Source organism: Desmodus rotundus, chromosome 10, assembly GCF_022682495.2.
Source record: "Desmodus rotundus isolate HL8 chromosome 10, HLdesRot8A.1, whole genome shotgun sequence".
NCBI classification, from domain to species: domain Eukaryota; kingdom Metazoa; phylum Chordata; class Mammalia; order Chiroptera; family Phyllostomidae; genus Desmodus; species Desmodus rotundus.
This window is the reverse complement of record NC_071396.1, coordinates 9,962,894-9,982,199: the sequence shown is the minus strand read 5'-3', so window position 1 is coordinate 9,982,199 and position 19,306 is coordinate 9,962,894. Positions and strand designations below refer to the sequence as shown.

The 19,306-nt window shown below is 44.6% G+C and overlaps 2 protein-coding genes across 7 annotated transcripts in view; one reads left to right on the top strand and one right to left on the bottom strand.

The window, feature by feature from the left end:
• Window positions 1-8,082, bottom strand: part of MIA3 (MIA SH3 domain ER export factor 3) — a 38,463-nt gene extending 30,381 nt beyond the window's left edge. The window contains 3 exon segments of the mRNA XM_024575943.4: window positions 1,854-1,940; window positions 4,926-5,059; window positions 7,899-8,082. Coding sequence (XP_024431711.2) covers window positions 1,854-1,940; window positions 4,926-5,059; window positions 7,899-8,031 — 354 coding nt within the window. The 5' untranslated portion in view covers window positions 8,032-8,082.
• Window positions 1-19,306, top strand: part of TAF1A (TATA-box binding protein associated factor, RNA polymerase I subunit A) — a 51,689-nt gene that overhangs the window by 15,435 nt on the left and 16,948 nt on the right. The window contains exon 1 of one of the 6 annotated variants that reach the window (XM_045184573.3): window positions 18,263-18,867. The exons of 2 other annotated variants lie outside the window; for them this stretch is intronic. The gene's annotated coding sequence lies outside the window, so the exon portion shown is untranslated. Of the gene's footprint in view, window positions 1-18,262; window positions 18,878-19,306 lie in introns of those variants that run through there. 3 more of the 6 variants (XM_024576109.4, XM_024576110.4, XM_045184575.3) reach the window with 3 other exon arrangements.

Below are 19,306 nucleotides of genomic sequence, written 5' to 3'. Positions count from 1 at the left end.
ACAGATTATTTAGCTCATATTTTCTTGGATTGGGAAAGATAAGTCATCTTAAGAAGTATCTTACTGAAATACAGGTGCATAGGAAGTAAAAATTGAAAGGACCAAACAACTGTGTCGGGGGCCCCCCACTAATTTAATTACCACCACAAATGTGACTTGATTCAGTAAGGAATATACTTTACTCTAAATCGGGGTTCCAATGTCAGTAAAATCTGCTTTCAGGACTATTCATAAATCTATATTCTTCCTGTCCTCCCTTAAAAACCGTATTGATATCCAAGGGGCCATAAGCGGAAGAAAAAGTTAAAAAACCAACAAAGATCACTCTCTTCTCCTCACTTGCCCTTCACGTTACTCTGGGGAGACCTGCCCAGTGTGGGACAGATGGACGGTTTCCTTTTCTCACCACACACTCATCTAAGCCATTTTCTCAGCGCTGAGAGAGGCAAGCCATGGGAGGCCCAAGGCGAAGGCAGCATCCCGAACACATGAGGTCCCTATGACCAGTGAACTGCTATTTCATACATATTCCGGAAGTCTCTTCATTAGGAGTGAGGCCAAAGAGGTAACAGGGCTGACTTTATGACCCTTGAGACTATCAAGAAATTTTAAGAATAGCAATGGCACCCGGGCTGGTGTGGCTCAGTAGATGGAGCACCGGCCTGCAAACCAAAAGGACCCTGGTTCAATTCCCAGTCAGGGCACATGCCTGGGTTGCAGGCTGGGTCCCCAGTTGGGAGCAAGCAAGAGGCCACCAACCAATCTTTCTCTCCCTCTCTTTCTCACATCCTTCCCCTCTCTCTAAAAATAAGTAAAATCTTTAAAAAAAAAAAAAAAAAGAATTAGCAGAGGCTCTAAAACTTCACCCATTTTGCCATCTAAGAACTGCCCCGGGCCAGCAGCCAGCATACTCTGCAGCAAGTTGGATGAGCTGCTCGGAGGCGTCTGAAGGAAGGTGGGCACTGTTTATTATAAACTCCAGAAACCACCAACTGAAAGAGGATGCCACCCTTGTCTTCACAAAGCTGTGTTCAGGCAGTGCACCCAGACGAACGCGTTACAGAGTGAGCAGTCGGCACCCAGTAGTGAGACAGGACTTCATCTGAAACTCTCCTGTTCCCTTTCCCAGACCTGTAATGCACCTAACCCCTGAAATCTCTGAAGAGTCAATAACGAGACAATCCTATACCTTTGCATTCCTGGCCTAGCACGTAATTTAGGGCGTTTGGTGAATTTAACCTGATTTCTATGTACTTAAACTGTCTAACAGCCACTCAATGAGTAGTTTTCAAATTGAGACACTTTCTCCTTTTGCTGATAAAAAGAATTAGTTACCTTCTAAATGTAGGAACTAAATGCAAAAATATTGAATTCTTAATTTTTTCTCATATGAAGCAGCAAAAAATAAACCTGTAGAAGAACACACAGCCTTGTATAACAACACTACTTCAGTATATTAGATAACTATCAGATTGTGATATAAAGTCTCCTAGAAGTTCTTTTCATTTTCCTTTTTCCTCTTTTTAAAGGTAGTCTGACTCTAAAGTAAAATCTGATACACAAACGTTAACTTCTTTTTCTGACCAAAACACACTGAAAGACCTTCAAAAACACAGCAGGTCCTTGACTAGTATCTTGTTCAATGTCATCTCGTTATAACATTGGTGAAATGACATAGAAACTCAACCCTTGCTTATATCAGTCAACCTATGATAAAACTGGCTTCGTTATATGTCATTTTGCTTAAAGTCACAGAACCTATAGACGACATTAAGTGAGGGCTTAATGTAATCAGTAACTGATGAATTTGTAAGCCCGTTATAATAGAGAACCAAAAAAACTCCACAACTTACATCTGCTGGAACTTGTAGCTCGTTTTTAGCATATGTATGGGCTACCTTGATTAAAGCCTTTGGAAAATATCCAAAAATACGTCCAACCTATATAAAAGAATGGGCAAAAGAAACATATCCATCAAAATTCTGTACAAGAAATACACATGAGAAAGTAAACAGACAGATATGCAGCTACAGCCACAGAAACACACCATCACTGTTAGGGTTACAGAAATTATGATTCTAATAAAAATTAAGTACATAATATTGTAAAACCAACTTTTCTCAAACCACTGAAGTTTTCTTTCAACATTCGGCTTAATTCTAAACACAGAGCACATGAAGTTAGATTTTGAAGTAGATAAAAGATGTGCATAAGAGAAGACTGATGTATATTGTATGATTAAAACTATGCAAATCAAAGCTGGTTGGAAACACAATTCCAAATAACCTCTAGCAAGAATTTACTTGCACATTTCATTCACAGCATTGCCTATAAACCAGTGTTTGTATGTCTTTCTTAAACCAATAAACACCAGCCATAAAAAAGTAATTAAAAAATACAACATTTCTGAAACATATGACCAACACTACAAAAGGCAACTATTTCTTGATATTATGTACTGTACTAGCTTTTTCAAAAACTAGATTTTCAAGTACGTGGGGGAAATAAAATTCATACGAATCTACATATCAAGCTTTAGTTGTACGCAAAGTGAAACTCCGTAGAAGATCGCCCTGCTTATCCGCAGCTCTGACAACTAAGGTTATACTAAGTCGGCCCTGTTGAGAAACACGCACTGTCTGTTACCAGCCGCAGTCGGTAGACCGCTTCCCAGCCACTAGAGAAGGAGACTGCCAGGCAGATCAAATGCACAAAAAGGAAAAAAAGGCCATCTTATCTCTAACTCCTAAAATATCCTCATTATGGGCGCTCTGGTTATACCTGGCAGCTACCTGAAAGCCAGTGTCAGCGGGAGAGTACGGCCTGCGAGATCAGATAAGCCAGGGCGATTAAAGCCGCCCCACCGGCAGGTCAAGTCTGATACTCTAAGAAACCAAGAAAGACTGCAGGATGAAAACTAAGAAAGAGAGAGCAGAACCGTTTGAAAGCTACGGAGGGAGAGTCTTTAATTTCCTGAATTATAAGGTTCCCGAAAAGAGAGAGATAAGGGAAAACATCCCTTTTTTCCTTCTCAGGAAAATTTTATTTAGAGAAAATCTGGAAAAGAGAAAAAAAAATCAGAGATCTGTAGAGAAATACATGTATGTATCTTTGTGTAAACTCTGTGACACAAAACTCCATATTTTTATTCTGGATGGGGTCCCATTTCTCATGACATGACCCCCCCCACAAAATGTTGCAGAATTAAGGGCCCTCATGACTGGAACTAACCCTTGTTGTATCTAATTTTGCTTCCATGTATAATCCCCACCAAGGGACTGCTGATTAGGAAGAAAAAGAAAAGCAGAATATTGGTTTAAGAGAACAAATTCTGCACAGCTACTATCAGGACAAATGTGGATGGCACCGCCCTGAAAGGAAACATTCTAAAGGAACCTGCGTTACGCACGGGCCCTTCCGTGACAGCTTTCGACTTTACAGGAGCTAAGACGGTACTCACACTACCTGCAACACAGAGCGGAAGGAAATGTCACACGAGCGGTGCAAACACAGGGCCTCCTAAACAGCCATCAGACAGCAAAGGCCCCTTCTGGCTGGGTGCTGGGGGCGGAGCTTCCCGAAGAGGCCGGATGAGAGTGGGGACCCAGGATGACGGCCGGCTTTCCAGAGGGGGACGTGGTTGTGAACAACAGTGTGGAGTTAGAAAAATGCAAGTTGAGTTCGCCGACTCAAATGCTCACCCCTGACCACCAGATTAAAAATGCAGCCCAGGGACGTGGAATAACTGTCCACAAATAAAGACTGTTAAGAAATTGCATGTAGTAGACTTGAAAGAAACAGAATCGATTCTTCTTTGTATCGAGCGATTCAACTGGGACTCTCCCTAAACACAAGGATGGTACCTGACTGGGTGGCCTTTCAGTATCCCTCCCTAGGAGTCCGGACTGCCAACAAAACTAGTCTGGTTTTCCCTATCGAGGTTTCTCAAGGCTCATTTTCCGCTGTCTGTTTTGGTGTCTCATTGAGATTTTGAAAGCCTTCACAGTTGGGACTGGGTATTTCTCTAAGTTGGGACAGTTCTAAGGACATCAGAGACTCTTACTGCTCTTACTAAATACACAGTCCACACTCTTTAAAAAGGACCATTAACTCCTACGCCTCTCAATCTCTCACTCCTAGAGAATCTCCTCATTCAAAACATCAGAGCAGGCTGCACTCACTGATTTCCGTGTCTGATATCAGGGCACCCATAGAACTGGGTGGGACTGAGTTTCGGGGGGACCACTGGGAGCAGGTGTCTGAAAAGCACGAAAAGGATGAAGTTGCAAGCAGGACAAACTTACAAACAAGAAAGCACACAGTGAAAACGACATTTTGCTGTTTAACAGACTTAAGAACAGCGGGATTACGTGACTGTTCCCAGCGCTGCCAGTTTTTCACAAATATTAATAATTTAGAAAAAAGAAATGCATACAAAATCAACTTCAATCGGGAAACACTATCTCGCCCACAGCTTACAGGAGTAAGTCTCATGCCCCAAAATCCCACCATTTTAAAGCAATGAAGTTTAGGAATTTTCAAACTTTACTACACATGGAGCACCCATGGCCGAGAAGGCCTAGAACTTGATGCTGAGGAGCAACAGCCGGAAGCAGTTCAGCTCTGTTTAAGAAACCTCTACTGGGCCCCTACTCCATGCCGAGCCTGATGCCTGCTCAGGAGACAGCAGAGAGAACCTGTGAACGCCATCAAGGATGCTAAGAACACAGTTTTTTTAAATCAACAGTGCTAAACAAGCCGAAACAAAGTCCGAAGAGAAATATGTCATTCTCTCCCTCTTTCCCAGCAGAATTTGCACAAGGCTCACCAAGTGCATGTTGTGAATTGCAATCCTTTCTTTTTCTTGAATAAATCCTTTCTGGTGATGAAAAAGGAAAAAAAAAGTATGTCAAATATTTACTTACACTTCCAGCCCAAACTTCAGGCGATTTCCCCGCCAGTTTATAGTAGACATAGACGTTGTCGCCCCTTTTAAAATTCACAAAACGACAGTCCGGGCCTGTGAAGTCTTCTAGAGCCTCACCCCGGTACATTAACACTGATATAAAGAGAGAAAAGAAATAACCAGGTGTCAGGGTCAAGTTTCATGGTCCACATTGATTTATCAGGAAATGGAAGGACCTGCTGTAAACAACTTCCTCCAGTACTGCCTGGAGTCAGTCATTTCAAGTCATATGTTCAGAGTACCTAAAATCTTTACAGTGTTATCATTATACATCAGGACCCCCCCCACCCCTGGCAAATAGGGGAAAGGGAAACCCTCAATAGTTTTCTTTATGGATAATGCTGAGAGCAAAACCCAACGTGTCCACTCCCTAAAAGGCTGTTCTCAATAATAACTCTTGGCTCCCTCTCTAGCCTTCTAGTCGTGAGCTTTGCTGTTTCCTAGTCATAAAAATGCTTCATTTTGCCATTGGGTAAACTCACGCGCAGATGCTGACCAGCTTAAGCACAGGTACATGCAGAGGTAATAGGGAACTGGGGAGAGCACCCAGAAACCCCCAAGGGGCCAATTAACTCTGTCTCCTAAAAGGCACTACTTAAGTGGCTCTAACTGGCACCACTGGCAGTAAACATTGTCAATTTCAGTGCCCCCCCCCCCCCCCCCCCCCCCCGTTGTTCTGTCCTTACGAAGCCTGGGTGAATTAACAGGAAGGGACGTCTCGCCCTGTGCGATGGATCCAATCACGTTACAAGGTGATACTGTCTGGAAGTAAGTAATGTTGACTAGAGCCAACAGTAAGGTTTCACAACAAAGTTAAAATACCCTTATGTGCCCATTTCTATAAACAAACTCAAAAGCGGACATCACGTGTGACAGAGACAAGCACGACCCGTAAAAGTTGTTCACCAGTCACCATCACCGTCGCAGTCTGAAAGCGCCCAACCTAAATCACACCTGACCTGACCCAGAAACTCGTAGAGGGGTTTTTCTGTTTGTTGGCCAAACACGCAGTTTCTGATGTAAGGTGAAATGGACAATAAATGCAATTAAATAGAGACAAAGAAGGATGAAATGGAAATAACTTTTCTAAAAGCCCACTAGCAATAAATATATTACAGTGTATCTTTAAGAACATGTTTGAGGGACAAACATTGATTTAAAGGGGGTTATTTGGAGTTTGAAGCTAAAAATCTCACTATTCTAATACATGTCAACATCCTAATTCAGATATAATTGGGTGCTAGGCCAGGGACTGTATCAGAATTGTAAACGGCAGTGTTTCTCTTGTTCCCCTGAGAAGAGGTCATTGAGGATGTGTAATAATATGTGAGATGCAATACAATGCAAACCGTAGAACATCTTTCTGAAAAGGGAACGCCACACCAGACAGCCCCAGGTCCTGCTGCAGCTGCTTCCTGCTGTTTGGTTACATGGTGCCATATGGATAGAAGCATATGAAAACCTAAGGGCGTTTTCAACACCACGTTGCCCACTGAAGAAGTCTCAGCCATGCGATTCTCCAGGTGACTGGCTTCCAAGAGCTCAGGCAGGATAGTGCTTGAAAGCAAAGAATAGTGAACGTGCGCCGTAGCCAACCCTGCTTGCGAGCAACTGGGTTTGCTCGGAGAAAACTAAAGGAAAAAATCGTGGAAGTTGCTCCACTTTTCTAGTGCGTATTTACATCGGCCCGAGGGTTACCTCCAGGAACCGCTTGACACAAATCAGAGACTGCTTCCTTTCTTATTTGATGGTGTTGCAGTAATACAAACTTCAAATTGTGAAATTCTTCTTTGAATAACACCAATTTGAATATAAATAGCTAAACTGTAGGCCCGTGGCCTTTTCAGAATGAACCTTTTCTATACCTTTGGATTGCAGTGCGTGCACAACCGTCTGGGAAGCGATTATCACTGAGTGGCAAGGTTACTCGCGGACTGCGGGGAGACTAAGAACAATCCTGGCTCAAGAAAACGCATGGGAAGACTTTCAAACACAGGGGGCTAAGGCTAAAGCTGGTGAGGTTTACAAAACCCTTTGAGTATTTATTGTTACTTTCATAATCCTCTTCCTCGGAGCCTGGCGATCTCTGCCCTCCGCACCGCCCTCCAACCCCCAGTCCGAGGCCGGGGAACGATTCCGCTTCCTGCGCGAAGGAGACGAGGCTGCAGGTCCCAGGTGGCCGAGGCAGATCCTCCGCAACTTTCGAGAGCCAAAGATTGTGGCCTTGCCCTCTCTGTCTGGCTGCTCGCAAGGGGACTTCCAAGCACAGAAATGACAGGACAGAGAGGTGGACGGAGACCTTGAAATACACTGCGAGCCGGGACTCCGAGACTGTCCCAAACCTAAACTCCAAAATCTATTCAAAAGGCCGTATGCGCCCCAAATCCGAGTGAAGCAGAAGGGCCAAGGGGCAGCGCTGGGGTGCCTTTCCGAGCCCCATCATCAACCTTCGGCAGGGGGTCCGCCCACTGAGCCCTGGGCGCATCTGCCCCCGCACAGCACCCACCCCGGTCCCCGCAGCGAGGGCAGAAAAGCGCTCAGAGGTGGCGTGGGAACCCCAGGGCACGAGGCGCACAGCCCCATCGCCCCTTGGAGCCAGGTGGCTGAGGGTAGCGGAAGCCGGGAGCTGCTCTGGGGGAGGACGGGGGACACCTCCAACCCCCAAAGCCCCGCCTCGTTCGCCCAAGAAAAAATAAAACGCTGGCAACAAGTGGGAGGTGCAGCCCCCCCCACGGCCAGGGCCTGCCGGCTGGGCATCCACAGAGCCGCCCGGCACAGACGCAGGGACCTGAGGCTCGGCCCGGCCTCCCTTCCCGGGGCTCTGCCCTCCCTCCCAGGCTGTAACTCCCCCCGGGCCGGCATGCGGGCGGCCGATCTGCTGCCCCCGCGTGGCCCTGGCCACGGCCGGCACCCCCCCCACCCCGGCACTCACTGCTGCAATCGGCGTCGGCGCAGAGTTTGTGCTCGGAGAAGCGCCGGTCCATGTCAGGCTCCCGATGGCCTGGTACCCGCCAGGGCATCCCAAGCAGAAGCAGCCACAAGGGCAGCCGCGGCGCCGCAGCCATGTTGTGGTCACCGCGGGGAGCGGGTGACGCGAAGGACGAGGCCGGTGCTGGCGCCAGCGGGCGGGGCCTGGGGCGGGGCTCCGAGGTCCGGAGCGCGCAGCGCGGAGGGGCGGCGCCTGGGGACGGTTGGGGTGGCTCCGGCCGACACGTCAGCATCGGCTCTGCGAGAGGAAGGGGTCTGGGGGACCAGGACCGCTGCTGCATCCTTCTCGCCCCCGCCCCCGCACCGGCCTGTCTAGGTCCGGGCCCTGCGACCCTAGACCCCTAACCTCGCACCGACCTCCTCTTGGTGGGATGACGCGAGGTTTTCGCAGCTTCCCATTTCTGATCGGCAGCCCCCATTCTTGGTTTGGTACTTCTTTTTCCCAACTGTGAAATCCCACCCGCGATTTGCCACTGTTAGTCCCGGTTTCCAGGCTCCCTCTCCTTCAGACTCTCATCCCGGACACCCCTTTGGTTAGGAAGGGAGAGTGGGAGTGGAATGGTCCATTGGTGATGTAAAATATAGTGGGTGGCCGGCTTGGTCTTTTTAGGGGCCCTGGGAGACAGAGGTGGGCAATGAGTGGGTCCCCGTGCTGAGAGCTCAGATACTTTGGTCTCTATCCACAAGGGAAGTAATTTAATCCAGTGCAAATGTGCTGCGCTTCCATCGTATGCCACCGTTTCATGCCAGGCACCAGGGAGGTGTGCAGGAATATGTAGGCCAAAGACAAGACGGCTGGTCCTTGTCGAAGGAAGCCCGCAATGTAGTGGAAACCAACTGCCATAAGAACGACTGACGACTCGGTGTCAGAGTAGGAGAAAGCTAGCCAATGGCAACTAAGATTTTCTGAGTCTTTCTTTAGGAGCGGGTGTTATTCTAAGGTCTTTATATCTATCAGTTCATTTAGTCTTCCCAACAGTAGTACCTAACCATAGTAGATCCTACTGCTACGTGTCTTCATTTCTGAGATAAGCAAATTGAGGCGGCATTCAAACTCTAGTGGGTGATGAAGCTAGCGTTCAAATTCATGTACAACCCTCCCTGTTAACACAACTCTTTAAAGCCTCCATCAAGCAACATGCAATTTCTGTTTTGTTTTTTCCTGACGCGGGGAGGCAAAATCTTGTTCAAACAAAACTAAAACTGAATGATCTGAAAATGTAAAAAAGCGCCACAAGCCTGCAGGTCAGTTCAGGGAGGAGGGACTATGATGCTCTGGCCCAGGCTGGAGCACTTCGCGTTTGTCTGTAACTATGGCCTACAGTTCTGTGAAGGTTATTCAACCTGGAACACCAGTCAAACTCATCAGTTGGTTTCCTAAACTACTGGATTCTTTAAAAGCAAGAAGAAAGAATGTGCTTTGTCCATGCAATCCATGATGTTGAATAACGGGAAAGATGGGACCGTCTCAAAGATGTTCACAGTTGTTTGCCTGTAGGAGCTCTGAGATGTTGCATTGGTCCAGAGTCGTCCCCATGCCACAAATGGAGAGAATGCACCACAAATAATGCACCATGGATTTAAGCCGTAGTGCCGTCTGGAGTGCTTAATTTTTCTTCTATGTGTTTGTTTGCTTTAGATTCTTAGCTGTGGCTAACAGGCATCTCTAACTTAACATGTTAAAAACTAAACTCTTTATTTTTCTCTCTCTCAAACCCTGCTTTGTTCAACTTTCCTGCCTGCAAATATAATAACATTTTAATTCCTATCTTCCAGGTGCTCAAGCCAAAAATTTACAAACCGTTACTGACACCTCTTTCACACCCCAAGCTCAGTCCGTCTATTTTAATGACTTTATTGAGGCGTGGTTGACATACGTTAAACTGCACATGTTTAAAGTGTGCAGTCTGATCAGTTTGGGCGTGTGTATGGGCCCATGAGACTATCACCACAGTCAAGATGATTGACATGCCCGTCATCCCTAAAAGAGTCCTCAAGCCCCTTTGGAATGCCATCCTCTCCACTCCTGCCTCTCTCCAACAACCTTCTGTTGCTGTGGATGGATTTGTAATTTTGAAAATTCGAAAGAAATGGAATCATGCAGTACGTATTATTTCTCAGACTTCTTTCACCCAGCATAAGCATTTGAAATACATCCAGAATCTGGCCACTTCTCACCAGCCCCTACACCAACACTGCAGGCCAAGCCACATCTCTCACCTAAAAGACTGGAATAGCCTCCTCACTGTCCTTCCCGCTTCTGTCCTTGCCTTCCTAAAGTCTTATTAAGAGTAATAAACCAGGTAGATCCTAATAAAGGTCAGAGTTAAAAATGAAAACACACTGTGATTGGTTGCAATATAGAGAGTTGGAAAAACAACAAACACCCATGTCTTCATGCTGTCAGGTCAGCCCGCACCGTTTCACTTCCTGCTGGGCATCCTGAGATCTTCCTTTCCTCTCTCTCTCCAGGTCTCTGTCTTTTGTGTCTAGTGTCATCCTGGGCGGTCCATGACTAGGAGATGGGTCCACCTTTTACACCTGTGCCCAAACAGCCTCAATCTTGGCTCCAACCCTGAGGGTGGAGAATGACTCTGGGTCCTCATCATATTCTTTAGAGAGGAAACTCCTAAAAGATCAACAAAGCTCTCTTGCTAAGAGCAATTATCTCTCTTAGTAAGAATGGGGGGATGGGAAGAAATCAAGAACCCTGCCACACAATAAGTGCTAATATGTGTTTTGGGGCAAATTCTAAACACTAAGGAGTTCAAATGTTGGGAACTGCCCTGCCTGCTTTCAGAAGCTGTAACCCCCTTGGCTAAGGCGGAGTAAAGGACCTTGGGACCTTAAGCCACTAAGGAGACAAAGCTTATCTTCCTGCCTGGGGCTCTGCCTCTGCCCCCTTTACTTCGCCCTTCTTGGCCCCCGGGTGGATGACTGGTTAGCCAATGACAGGTAAGATTCCTCAAGGGAGGTATGATCTAAGACAGGCATGGTCATGATGGGGCCCTCAGGGAAGGACTTGGGGGACTATAGAAAAAGGGGGGAAAGGACCCTTGCCCCTCAGCTTTGACATAGCCTGAGCCCTCATTCTGTGTGCAAGAAGTCTCCTAATCTCTTGGCTACCTTACTTCCCCGCCTGACGCCTGACTTAAGCCTGAAACAATGCCAGAGCACGGTGCAGCCCTGGGCAGGAACGGACTGTTCCCTGGGCGATCAGGCCTAAGAAACAATTCATAAAATCCTGTGAAACCTGCTTTGCTAAGAATGTCCTCAGTTTTCTGATAAGGGTCCAAGCATGAAATGAGTTTGTTTCCCAAAGTTCTATAGCCCTTTAGCTAACTGACCCTGACTCAGAATAAGCCCTCAGAGTTCCTTGTATGTTATCTATTGTTTGATCCTTACTGCCTGACAATGATTGATGAGCTTTACCTGTATTCCTGTGGGAACCGAACCCAGTAAAAGCCCAGTGAGGAACAGGCTCCTGGCCCTTCTCCTCTGAGAGACTGGCCACCTTTCCTCCCCAAGCAGATCATGTCTCAGTAGACTTATTCTCATCTGTGGCCAGAGCCGGGGGTGGGGTGGCTCTGCTGGACAAAGCTCCCCCATATTCAAGGAAGGAGGAAAGTATATGACAGTGATAGGATTTGAGTTAGGTCTTGGTGAGCTAAGTAGGATTTAGATTCTTAAAAGAAGGAAAGGGCAAGTGAAGAAAGCAACAGAAGACAAAAGAGAGCAGAAATAAATTCTTAAAGGACAGTAAGGAAACCTAAAGACTGGTGGAAGGTAAATTTGGGTGGCCAGGTAAGTCAGATTGTGAAACCAATCACATGAATTTAGAATGAGTAGAGTCAAAGACAGAAAGCTATCAGAATTTAAGTAAAGAGGTCATAAAACTAAAGTGAACTTTAAGCAAATATCCTGTTCTGAAAGCCAAGGAGAATGCAGTTTTGTGTTAAGCATGGCCAGTGGGGTGAAATCCTTCCCTGAAGAAGCCATGGCAAAGGATATGTTCTACGGGGAGTGAGCCGTGTATACGGCAAGGTCGTCTATCAGCATGTGCTATTTGTCTGGTCTTGGCCAACGCCCAATTCCTACTGTACAATGAAAGAAACTCAAACATCTGAAATTGCCGCTCATATATTAGGCTTATGTATAAGTTCCTGTTTCCGGTTCTACCTAATTTACCTTGGCACTGTTTTTACAGAAATCAAATATTTGGTGCTCGGAAACAGATACAGAGCAAATTCCAGGGTGGGGCCCATACAACTCAATTTCCACAGGGTAGACTGGCTTTATCCATTACTGTGTTCAGATGTGAATTATTTCCTTATAGGACAAGAACAAAAGCAGGGAATGTAGTCAAAAGAATCAAGCTAGGTATCAGAAGCTTAATCACATGACCTTACGCAAGTCATCGATTTCTGTGCGTTTCCGATTCCACATCTATAAAATTGGGGCTAATGTTGACACTTCACGGTGTTTCTGTAAGAAGCAAGTAAGGTCACATATTAAAGGTTGCCCATTTATGTTGTTTAAAAAATTAAACAGCAACATATCTGGCTCTTGGCCAGCAGGGATGGTTGATGATGCAACAAGAGTCTCAGCAAAGTAATGACTTTGTCACAGAGGGACATTTTTAGGTAGTACCTACCCTGGACACTTCCTTTCCTACTAACAGTCAGGGTGGCAAGCAACATCCTCCCAATCACAGCCCACCCTTAACAAATCACACATCCAGACAAAGCAAAGCTTCTGATTCCTCAACATTTTAATGGATACACTCGGTATAAAATTAGGAACAGGAACATAAAAATCATTATTAAGACTACTTAACTGTGGATATCAAGCAGTTGCACACAGAAAAAGTAACAGTTCCCTGCAAATATAAAAGCTCATCCCTATTTAAAGCTGCATAGGATAGGAAATGGTGCGGAATACATAAGAGGATGAATGAAGGACATCGAACCAGAATGATTACATACAGTATCTAAACCCGATATTTCCCTCCTCACTGACTCTCTAGAACAGTGCTGTCCAATAGCAATAAAAGGCCAGCTACACATTTAAAATTTCTACAAGTCGCATTAGAAAGGTAAAACAAAACAGATGAAATTCATTTTAGTCATACACTTTATTTAACCCAATACATCAAAAATATTACTATTTCAATTTGTAATCATTATAAAAGGAATGAGACATTTTACGTTCTTTATTTTGTTGGAAATCTGGTGTGTATTTTATACTTACAGCACATATCAATTCAGACAAGGCACATTTAAAGATAGCACAGCTCAAGAAAGCAAGAATTAGCCCTGGCTGGTGTAGCTCAGTGTGTTGAGCACACCAGTTCGATTCCCAGTCAGAACACGTGCCTGGGTTGCAGGCCAGGGCCCCGGTGGGGGGCATGTGAGAGGCAACTGATTGATGTATCTCTCACACATTAATGTTACTCTCCCTCTCTTTCTCCCTTCCCTTCTCTCTAAAAATAAGTAAAATCTTTTTAAAAAATTAGGAGAGAACATGTCTTTAAAAAAAAAGTGAGGATTAAAACAGATCCATACCATATATTTATAGATGTCTGCACATTATTTTGCATATTCTTATTTTAGAGAAAGAACGCAAAAACTGTGTTTTAGGATTTAAAATATTTTTGGCAAGCCTGTTTTGGAAATTCTGCGGAAGGAGAAAGAAGGATGGTCGTTATATCCAAACCCCTGAATTTTTTGTTTGTGATCAGAGATTGAAGTCGTTGTTGGGATATCTGAGCGTTTCATTGCCATTTCAGATGCGCCTGAAGCCCTTAATAAAAAGTGTGAGCTATAGTCATCATTATGTTCCTAGTCGTTAAATACTAGTCATGCTTTTATTTCTCACAATTATCTCACACACATTTACTATTCCTGACAAAGAAACCAGGAATGACATTTAAGTGGATAATAAAACAATGTGAATGCCTGTAGGAAAACGTAGTTGCAGTTAAGTAATGGACCAGAGCACGTTACTGATGCAGGCCAATGTTTCTGGCTCTGTCGTCTTTTTAGGGGACAACATGGCCTTCACATCGATACAAACTGCGATTACGCAACGCCAACAGATCTGCACTGTAAGCACCGTTAAAAAAATTCCTCAGGATGAAAGACAGCACACCTGATGCAAACTGAGACCCAGGGTTCTAGTTGTCCTTTAGTATGTAATAAATGTAGTGGTTTAAAATGATAATTTCTTGTTATTTCTCCCTATTCTATGCCTTGGCTGGACTTAATCGGGTGATTCTCCAGACCTGAGGGTTGTCGACAAGGTCACTCATGTGGCTGCTCTGTCCAGCTGGCAGGGCTCGCTGGGGCTGCAACTTCCTCCACGTGTCTGGTGGCTCAGAGGTGGTGGCTGGAATGACCGGGATAGGCCTCTGTCTCTCCAAAGTTTTTCGTTATTCAGTAACCCGGCCCAAACTTACTTACCTGCTGGCTGAATTCCTAGAGAATAAAAGAAGAAAACAGGAGGCTTCTTAAGGCCTACATCTAGAACTGGCATGGCACCACTGTTGCCATGGTTTTTCGTCAAAGCAAGTCAAAGGACCTGCCCAGATTCAAGGCACAGGTGTGAGAGGAATAGACTCTCCCTCTTAGTGGGAGGAGCAACTTCCATGTACAGGAATAGGAAGAATTTCTGGCAGCTGTTTTTGAAGATAGCCTACTGGAAGGGAGGAGAGCACTGGAAATGGTAAAGCATAGGTCAATATAAAAGGCAATATGTATTCTCCTTCTCTTAGCTTCTTTAAAATACATATGACTGTTTAACGCAAAATAATAATGACTGTAAATGTAACATATAAGACAATAAAGCACAGAAGGACTTGGAGGGGGTGGTAAATGGAACTATCTGTGCCAAGGTTCCTTTGTTTCATGTAGAGTATCACAATTTTAACTTTAAGTGGTTGATAATTTAAGAGTGCATGTCATAATTCCTAGAAATGCTGCTGAACAATAGTGTGAGAAGATATAGCTGAAAGCCAACAGAAGAATTCAAATGGAATACTAAAATAATTGATTAACTTCAAAATGGCATGAAGCAAAGACCAGAGGAACACAAAATAGTGGAACAAATTGGAAAGAACAGCAAAATGATAGAGCTGATTTCAACACTATCAATTATTACAGTTAACAGGAATTAATACCACACACCAATGAAAAGGTAGAGATGGTCAGATTGGATTAAAAACCCAAAAGCAACTAATTCCTATTGACTTGGGAAGCACATGAATAAAAGCAGAGTTAGACTGAAAGTAGAAAGATGGAAAAGGATATGCCATGCAAACCGTAAACTAAGACAGCTGCAATGACTATATTAACGTCTGGTGAATTTCACTTCGGGATGAAGAGTGTTATCAGAGACAAAAGGATATTTCATAATGATAGAGTGATTATTACATCCGGAAGACATAAGAACCAGGAATGTTTATGTGCTCAGTAATGAAACTTCAAACTATGTAAAGGAAAAGCTAACAAAAGCAAAGGAGGAGACTAATCCACAAACATAATTTGCAATGTTAACACCCTTATCTCAGTAATTAATAGTATTGTTATATGAAAAATTGGTAATGGTATAGATCTGAACAAAACCATTACGCACGATAACCTCATCGACGTCAACAACCACAGGGTGTTGAAGAGCACACGTTCTTTTCTAGTACCCATGGGACATTTAACAAATTACACCTTATTCGGGGAAATAAGATAAGTCTTAAATTTGAAAAAATGTTGACACTTCACAAAATTTGTTTTCTGACCACAACATAAATACACTGGTAATTTATAACAAGGCTGATGGAGAAAAAAAAAGAAGAAGATGCAAATTATCCATGTCACATTTCAGTTATTTTCAGTTTCAATATCAGTGTGTTACACAGCTATAGATAGTCCAGAATTCTGCAGCTTATAACCACCCTTTCCCTGCTTGCAGTTCTGTGAGTCGGCAATGTGCACATAGCTCAGTGAGAATAGCTCGCCTCTCCTCCACGTGTTGTGATCTGGATGTTGCACTCATGCAGTGGTACAAGGGACTGATTTGAGCTGCAAGTTCTGAGAAATTCGTCCTCTTATGTATGGAACGAAGACGCTGACTGTTGGCTCCACGCAGTCTCTTCCATGTGGTGTTGCATTCTCTTTCTCCATGCGGCCTTTCTCTGCAGTAGGATAGCCTGGACTTTTTAATACAGTGGCTCAGGGAGCCAAACGGGCAAAACAATGAAGCTGAGCCTTTGAGAATGTAGGGTTTTTTTCTCTCAAGTCTGAACTGGGGGCATTTTAGGGAGTTTATAGTTGGATATTTTTCTCTATGTTATCATGTGATCTGTTTTTGTTCCTTTTTAAATTTTTTTGTTCCTTTTTTGATTAATTTGAGAGAGAGAAACATTGATTGTGGCTCCACCCACTTACGCATTCACCAGCTGCTTCTTGCATGTGCCCTGACCCGGGGTCAAACCCACAACCCGGGTACATTGGGAGAGCGCTCCAAGTAACTGGCCCACCCAGCCAGGGTTGTGTTTGTTTTCATGTTTTCATTTTGCCACATTCCTTTTCAAATCTTATTTGTATTATTAGCTGTGATGTACTATAGGCTATGCCTTTCTGATTGTTTGGTTGTCTGAAGCATGCTCTTTATTAGATTGCAGGGAATGAGTGAAGGGTTTCATGGAAATAATATTCTCTAAATAAGTTTCCAGCTTTAAAATATGTAGTGATTATATTATTAAGTTGCTCTTTAGTACAATGAAATTGTAAGGAAGTCCTTGTTCCTTAGGGTATGTTTCCTTCTACAATGGAGTCTACAAAGCCTTATGTGTGCTTTGCTTTGTTTTATATTGTTTTTGTTGTGCCGTTTCTTCATCTTATTTATGGCGTTGGATGCGATATAGTATAGTCATTTTCTTTTTACTCTCTTCACCTAACACATTTTCTACCAGAATTGTACTGTGGGAAAGGGAATGGGTAGGTAGGGCATACAAGTATAAAGATATTAGTTCTGAACTTTTCCCCTTTTATCTACTGTCATCTAGAGTTGTCTAAGAAATGTTGAGGTAAATCAGAAATGTCCTCACCATTTTTGTGACAGCATAAGTTTCTAGCCATACAAAATCAGTTCTGGGTTGGTGTGGGTGAGTTTATACTTTGTGGCAATGGAAGAAATGTAGCCATACCAAGCCTTTAGACTAGAAGCCCATGTCTGTGTTATTTTATTCGTGTGCCTTCTTGGAACCGCATGGTCATTGAGATCAGACTTGACAGTGGAGTGAGAGCACAGGCTTGAGTGAAGCCAAGGACCTAGGACACAGGAGCGGCAGAGGGAACTTTCCTTGTAGGCTCATCGCTACTGCTCGGTGTTTATGAGGACAGCATAGAATCAAGGTTTGTAGCATCGAAAGGAATTCCTGTACAAACTCTAACTAGACCCTTCAGTCAACTCTGCAACACTCTGATTCTGCTCGACGGTTCACTTTCTGGGTGGGGAAAACTCCCACGATCCCTGGGGCAGCCTACGCCATTCTTGGGCAGCCTCACACAATTCTTGTAACGACTGCGAAGCTGCCTCCCTTTAACGTTCGTGCCTTAGTCCTGGTTGGGTTAACTCGGAGGCTTTGGAAAGGTAGTCTGGCCCTTCAACGCTCCACATTTGGGAGAGGTACTGTGTTTCCACTGGTCTCTGTTTTCCCAGGATCATCTTCCCTGGAGCTCAACTTTCCCGTATTTCACATTTAGTCATCTTCCTTTCCACCTCTATTTCATAATAAGTTTGCCAGCGTTTCTCATGCCAGTGACTCCCTTGCTGAGAGGAAAAAGAAATTCTTGCCCAAATGTGGGGGAGGTAGTCAAGACTACATTCAAAGCTAAATTTTGATAAAAGAGAAAAATGACTTCAAGGAAATAAGTAAAAGGCTATGCAGATTTGTTTTGCCAGGACCACCAGCCAAACAAAAACCTGAAAGTGAATTACTGGGGTAAAGTAACATTCTGCTTTTTGACTGTTCACCTCATCCACTTGCCCTCCCGTCGCCCCAACATCCATTTACAAATAAAGTCTCCCATCTTCGCGGCGGGGATAGAATTAAATCTGGAGCGAACGCAGTGGGAGGGCGGCAGTTCACGGTCACTTCCGGGTTACTTGGGGCGTGGGGAACCAGGGTAAGGGAGGTAGGGGACGAGCCAGGGACAGTGACGGCAGCGCGGCGGAAATTAGGGTCGTAGCTGGGTCTGCGCGGCGGAAGTTAGGGTCGCAGCTGCGTCTGCGCGCCGCCTGAGAGCCGGAAGCGGGTTATGCGCACGCTCATACGAAGCTGTAGCCCACTCCGCTTCCGGTGTTTGCTCCGGCTGCAGGTTTAGTGGTGCAGAGGGGGTCCGGCTTTAGGACGGTGGGGGCCGCGGGTGTGGCCCTCAGTCACTGCGGGCAGTCAGAGCGGACCCCGAAGGGCTGCGCTAGCGTTCACCCGTGTACCTGCGGTATTTTCTCCGGTTGCCCTTCGGATTCCTCGAGTTCTGAGAAGGATACACAAGGGTGGCAAAGCTGGTTAAGGTGGTACATGCGTGGCACCTCTGTAGTCGTTGAGAATTTGGGGAGGAAGAGCGGCTTCTTTAAGGACTCCTTAAAACACCCAGGCATGGGATTCAAATTCCTGTGTTATTTAAAACCCATGCTCCTAACCATAGAATTTGATTTTGATTTACGCTGGCTCTGATGTGAAGTGGCTAAATTTGAGGCAGAGTCACTAGGTAGAAAGCTGATGCAGTGATCTAGACCCAGCTCGAAGGTGTCCTGAACGAGGATGGCGGTGTAGGATTGCGGAGAAGAGGGAAGGCAGTTTCAGCAGGACCTACAACGAACCATTGGATATGGAATATTGACCTCACCTTTCTGAGGTTGGGCCAGGTGACATTACTTCACTAAGCCCTTCAGTTTTTCAACATGAAAATGGGAGAAAATAATAGGATGTCTCTACGGATTAAATTAGGTCACTTATATGCCCGGTGTATAGAAAGGGCCAATAAATGTTAACTAGTATTACTGTTATTATTGTATTGTCTTTGTTATTTTGTATTATTTTGATGTTTCTCTAGACTTGAGTTGGGTTTTCTTTTTGTTACTGTTTTAAATCAAGAGGCCATATTTTTGTGTTTTCTTGAAACCTAACATTTGTCTGTTTTTTGAATGGATCACTTATTTTGGTTGTTGCTGGCATAAATTTGTTTTTTGAAGGAACTACCAGTACAATTAATTTTGCTGATCAAGTGATATTTAATAGATTTGAAAATGCCTGTTTTTCTGTGTAACTCAGAAGGCTGTGGATTAAGATGTACG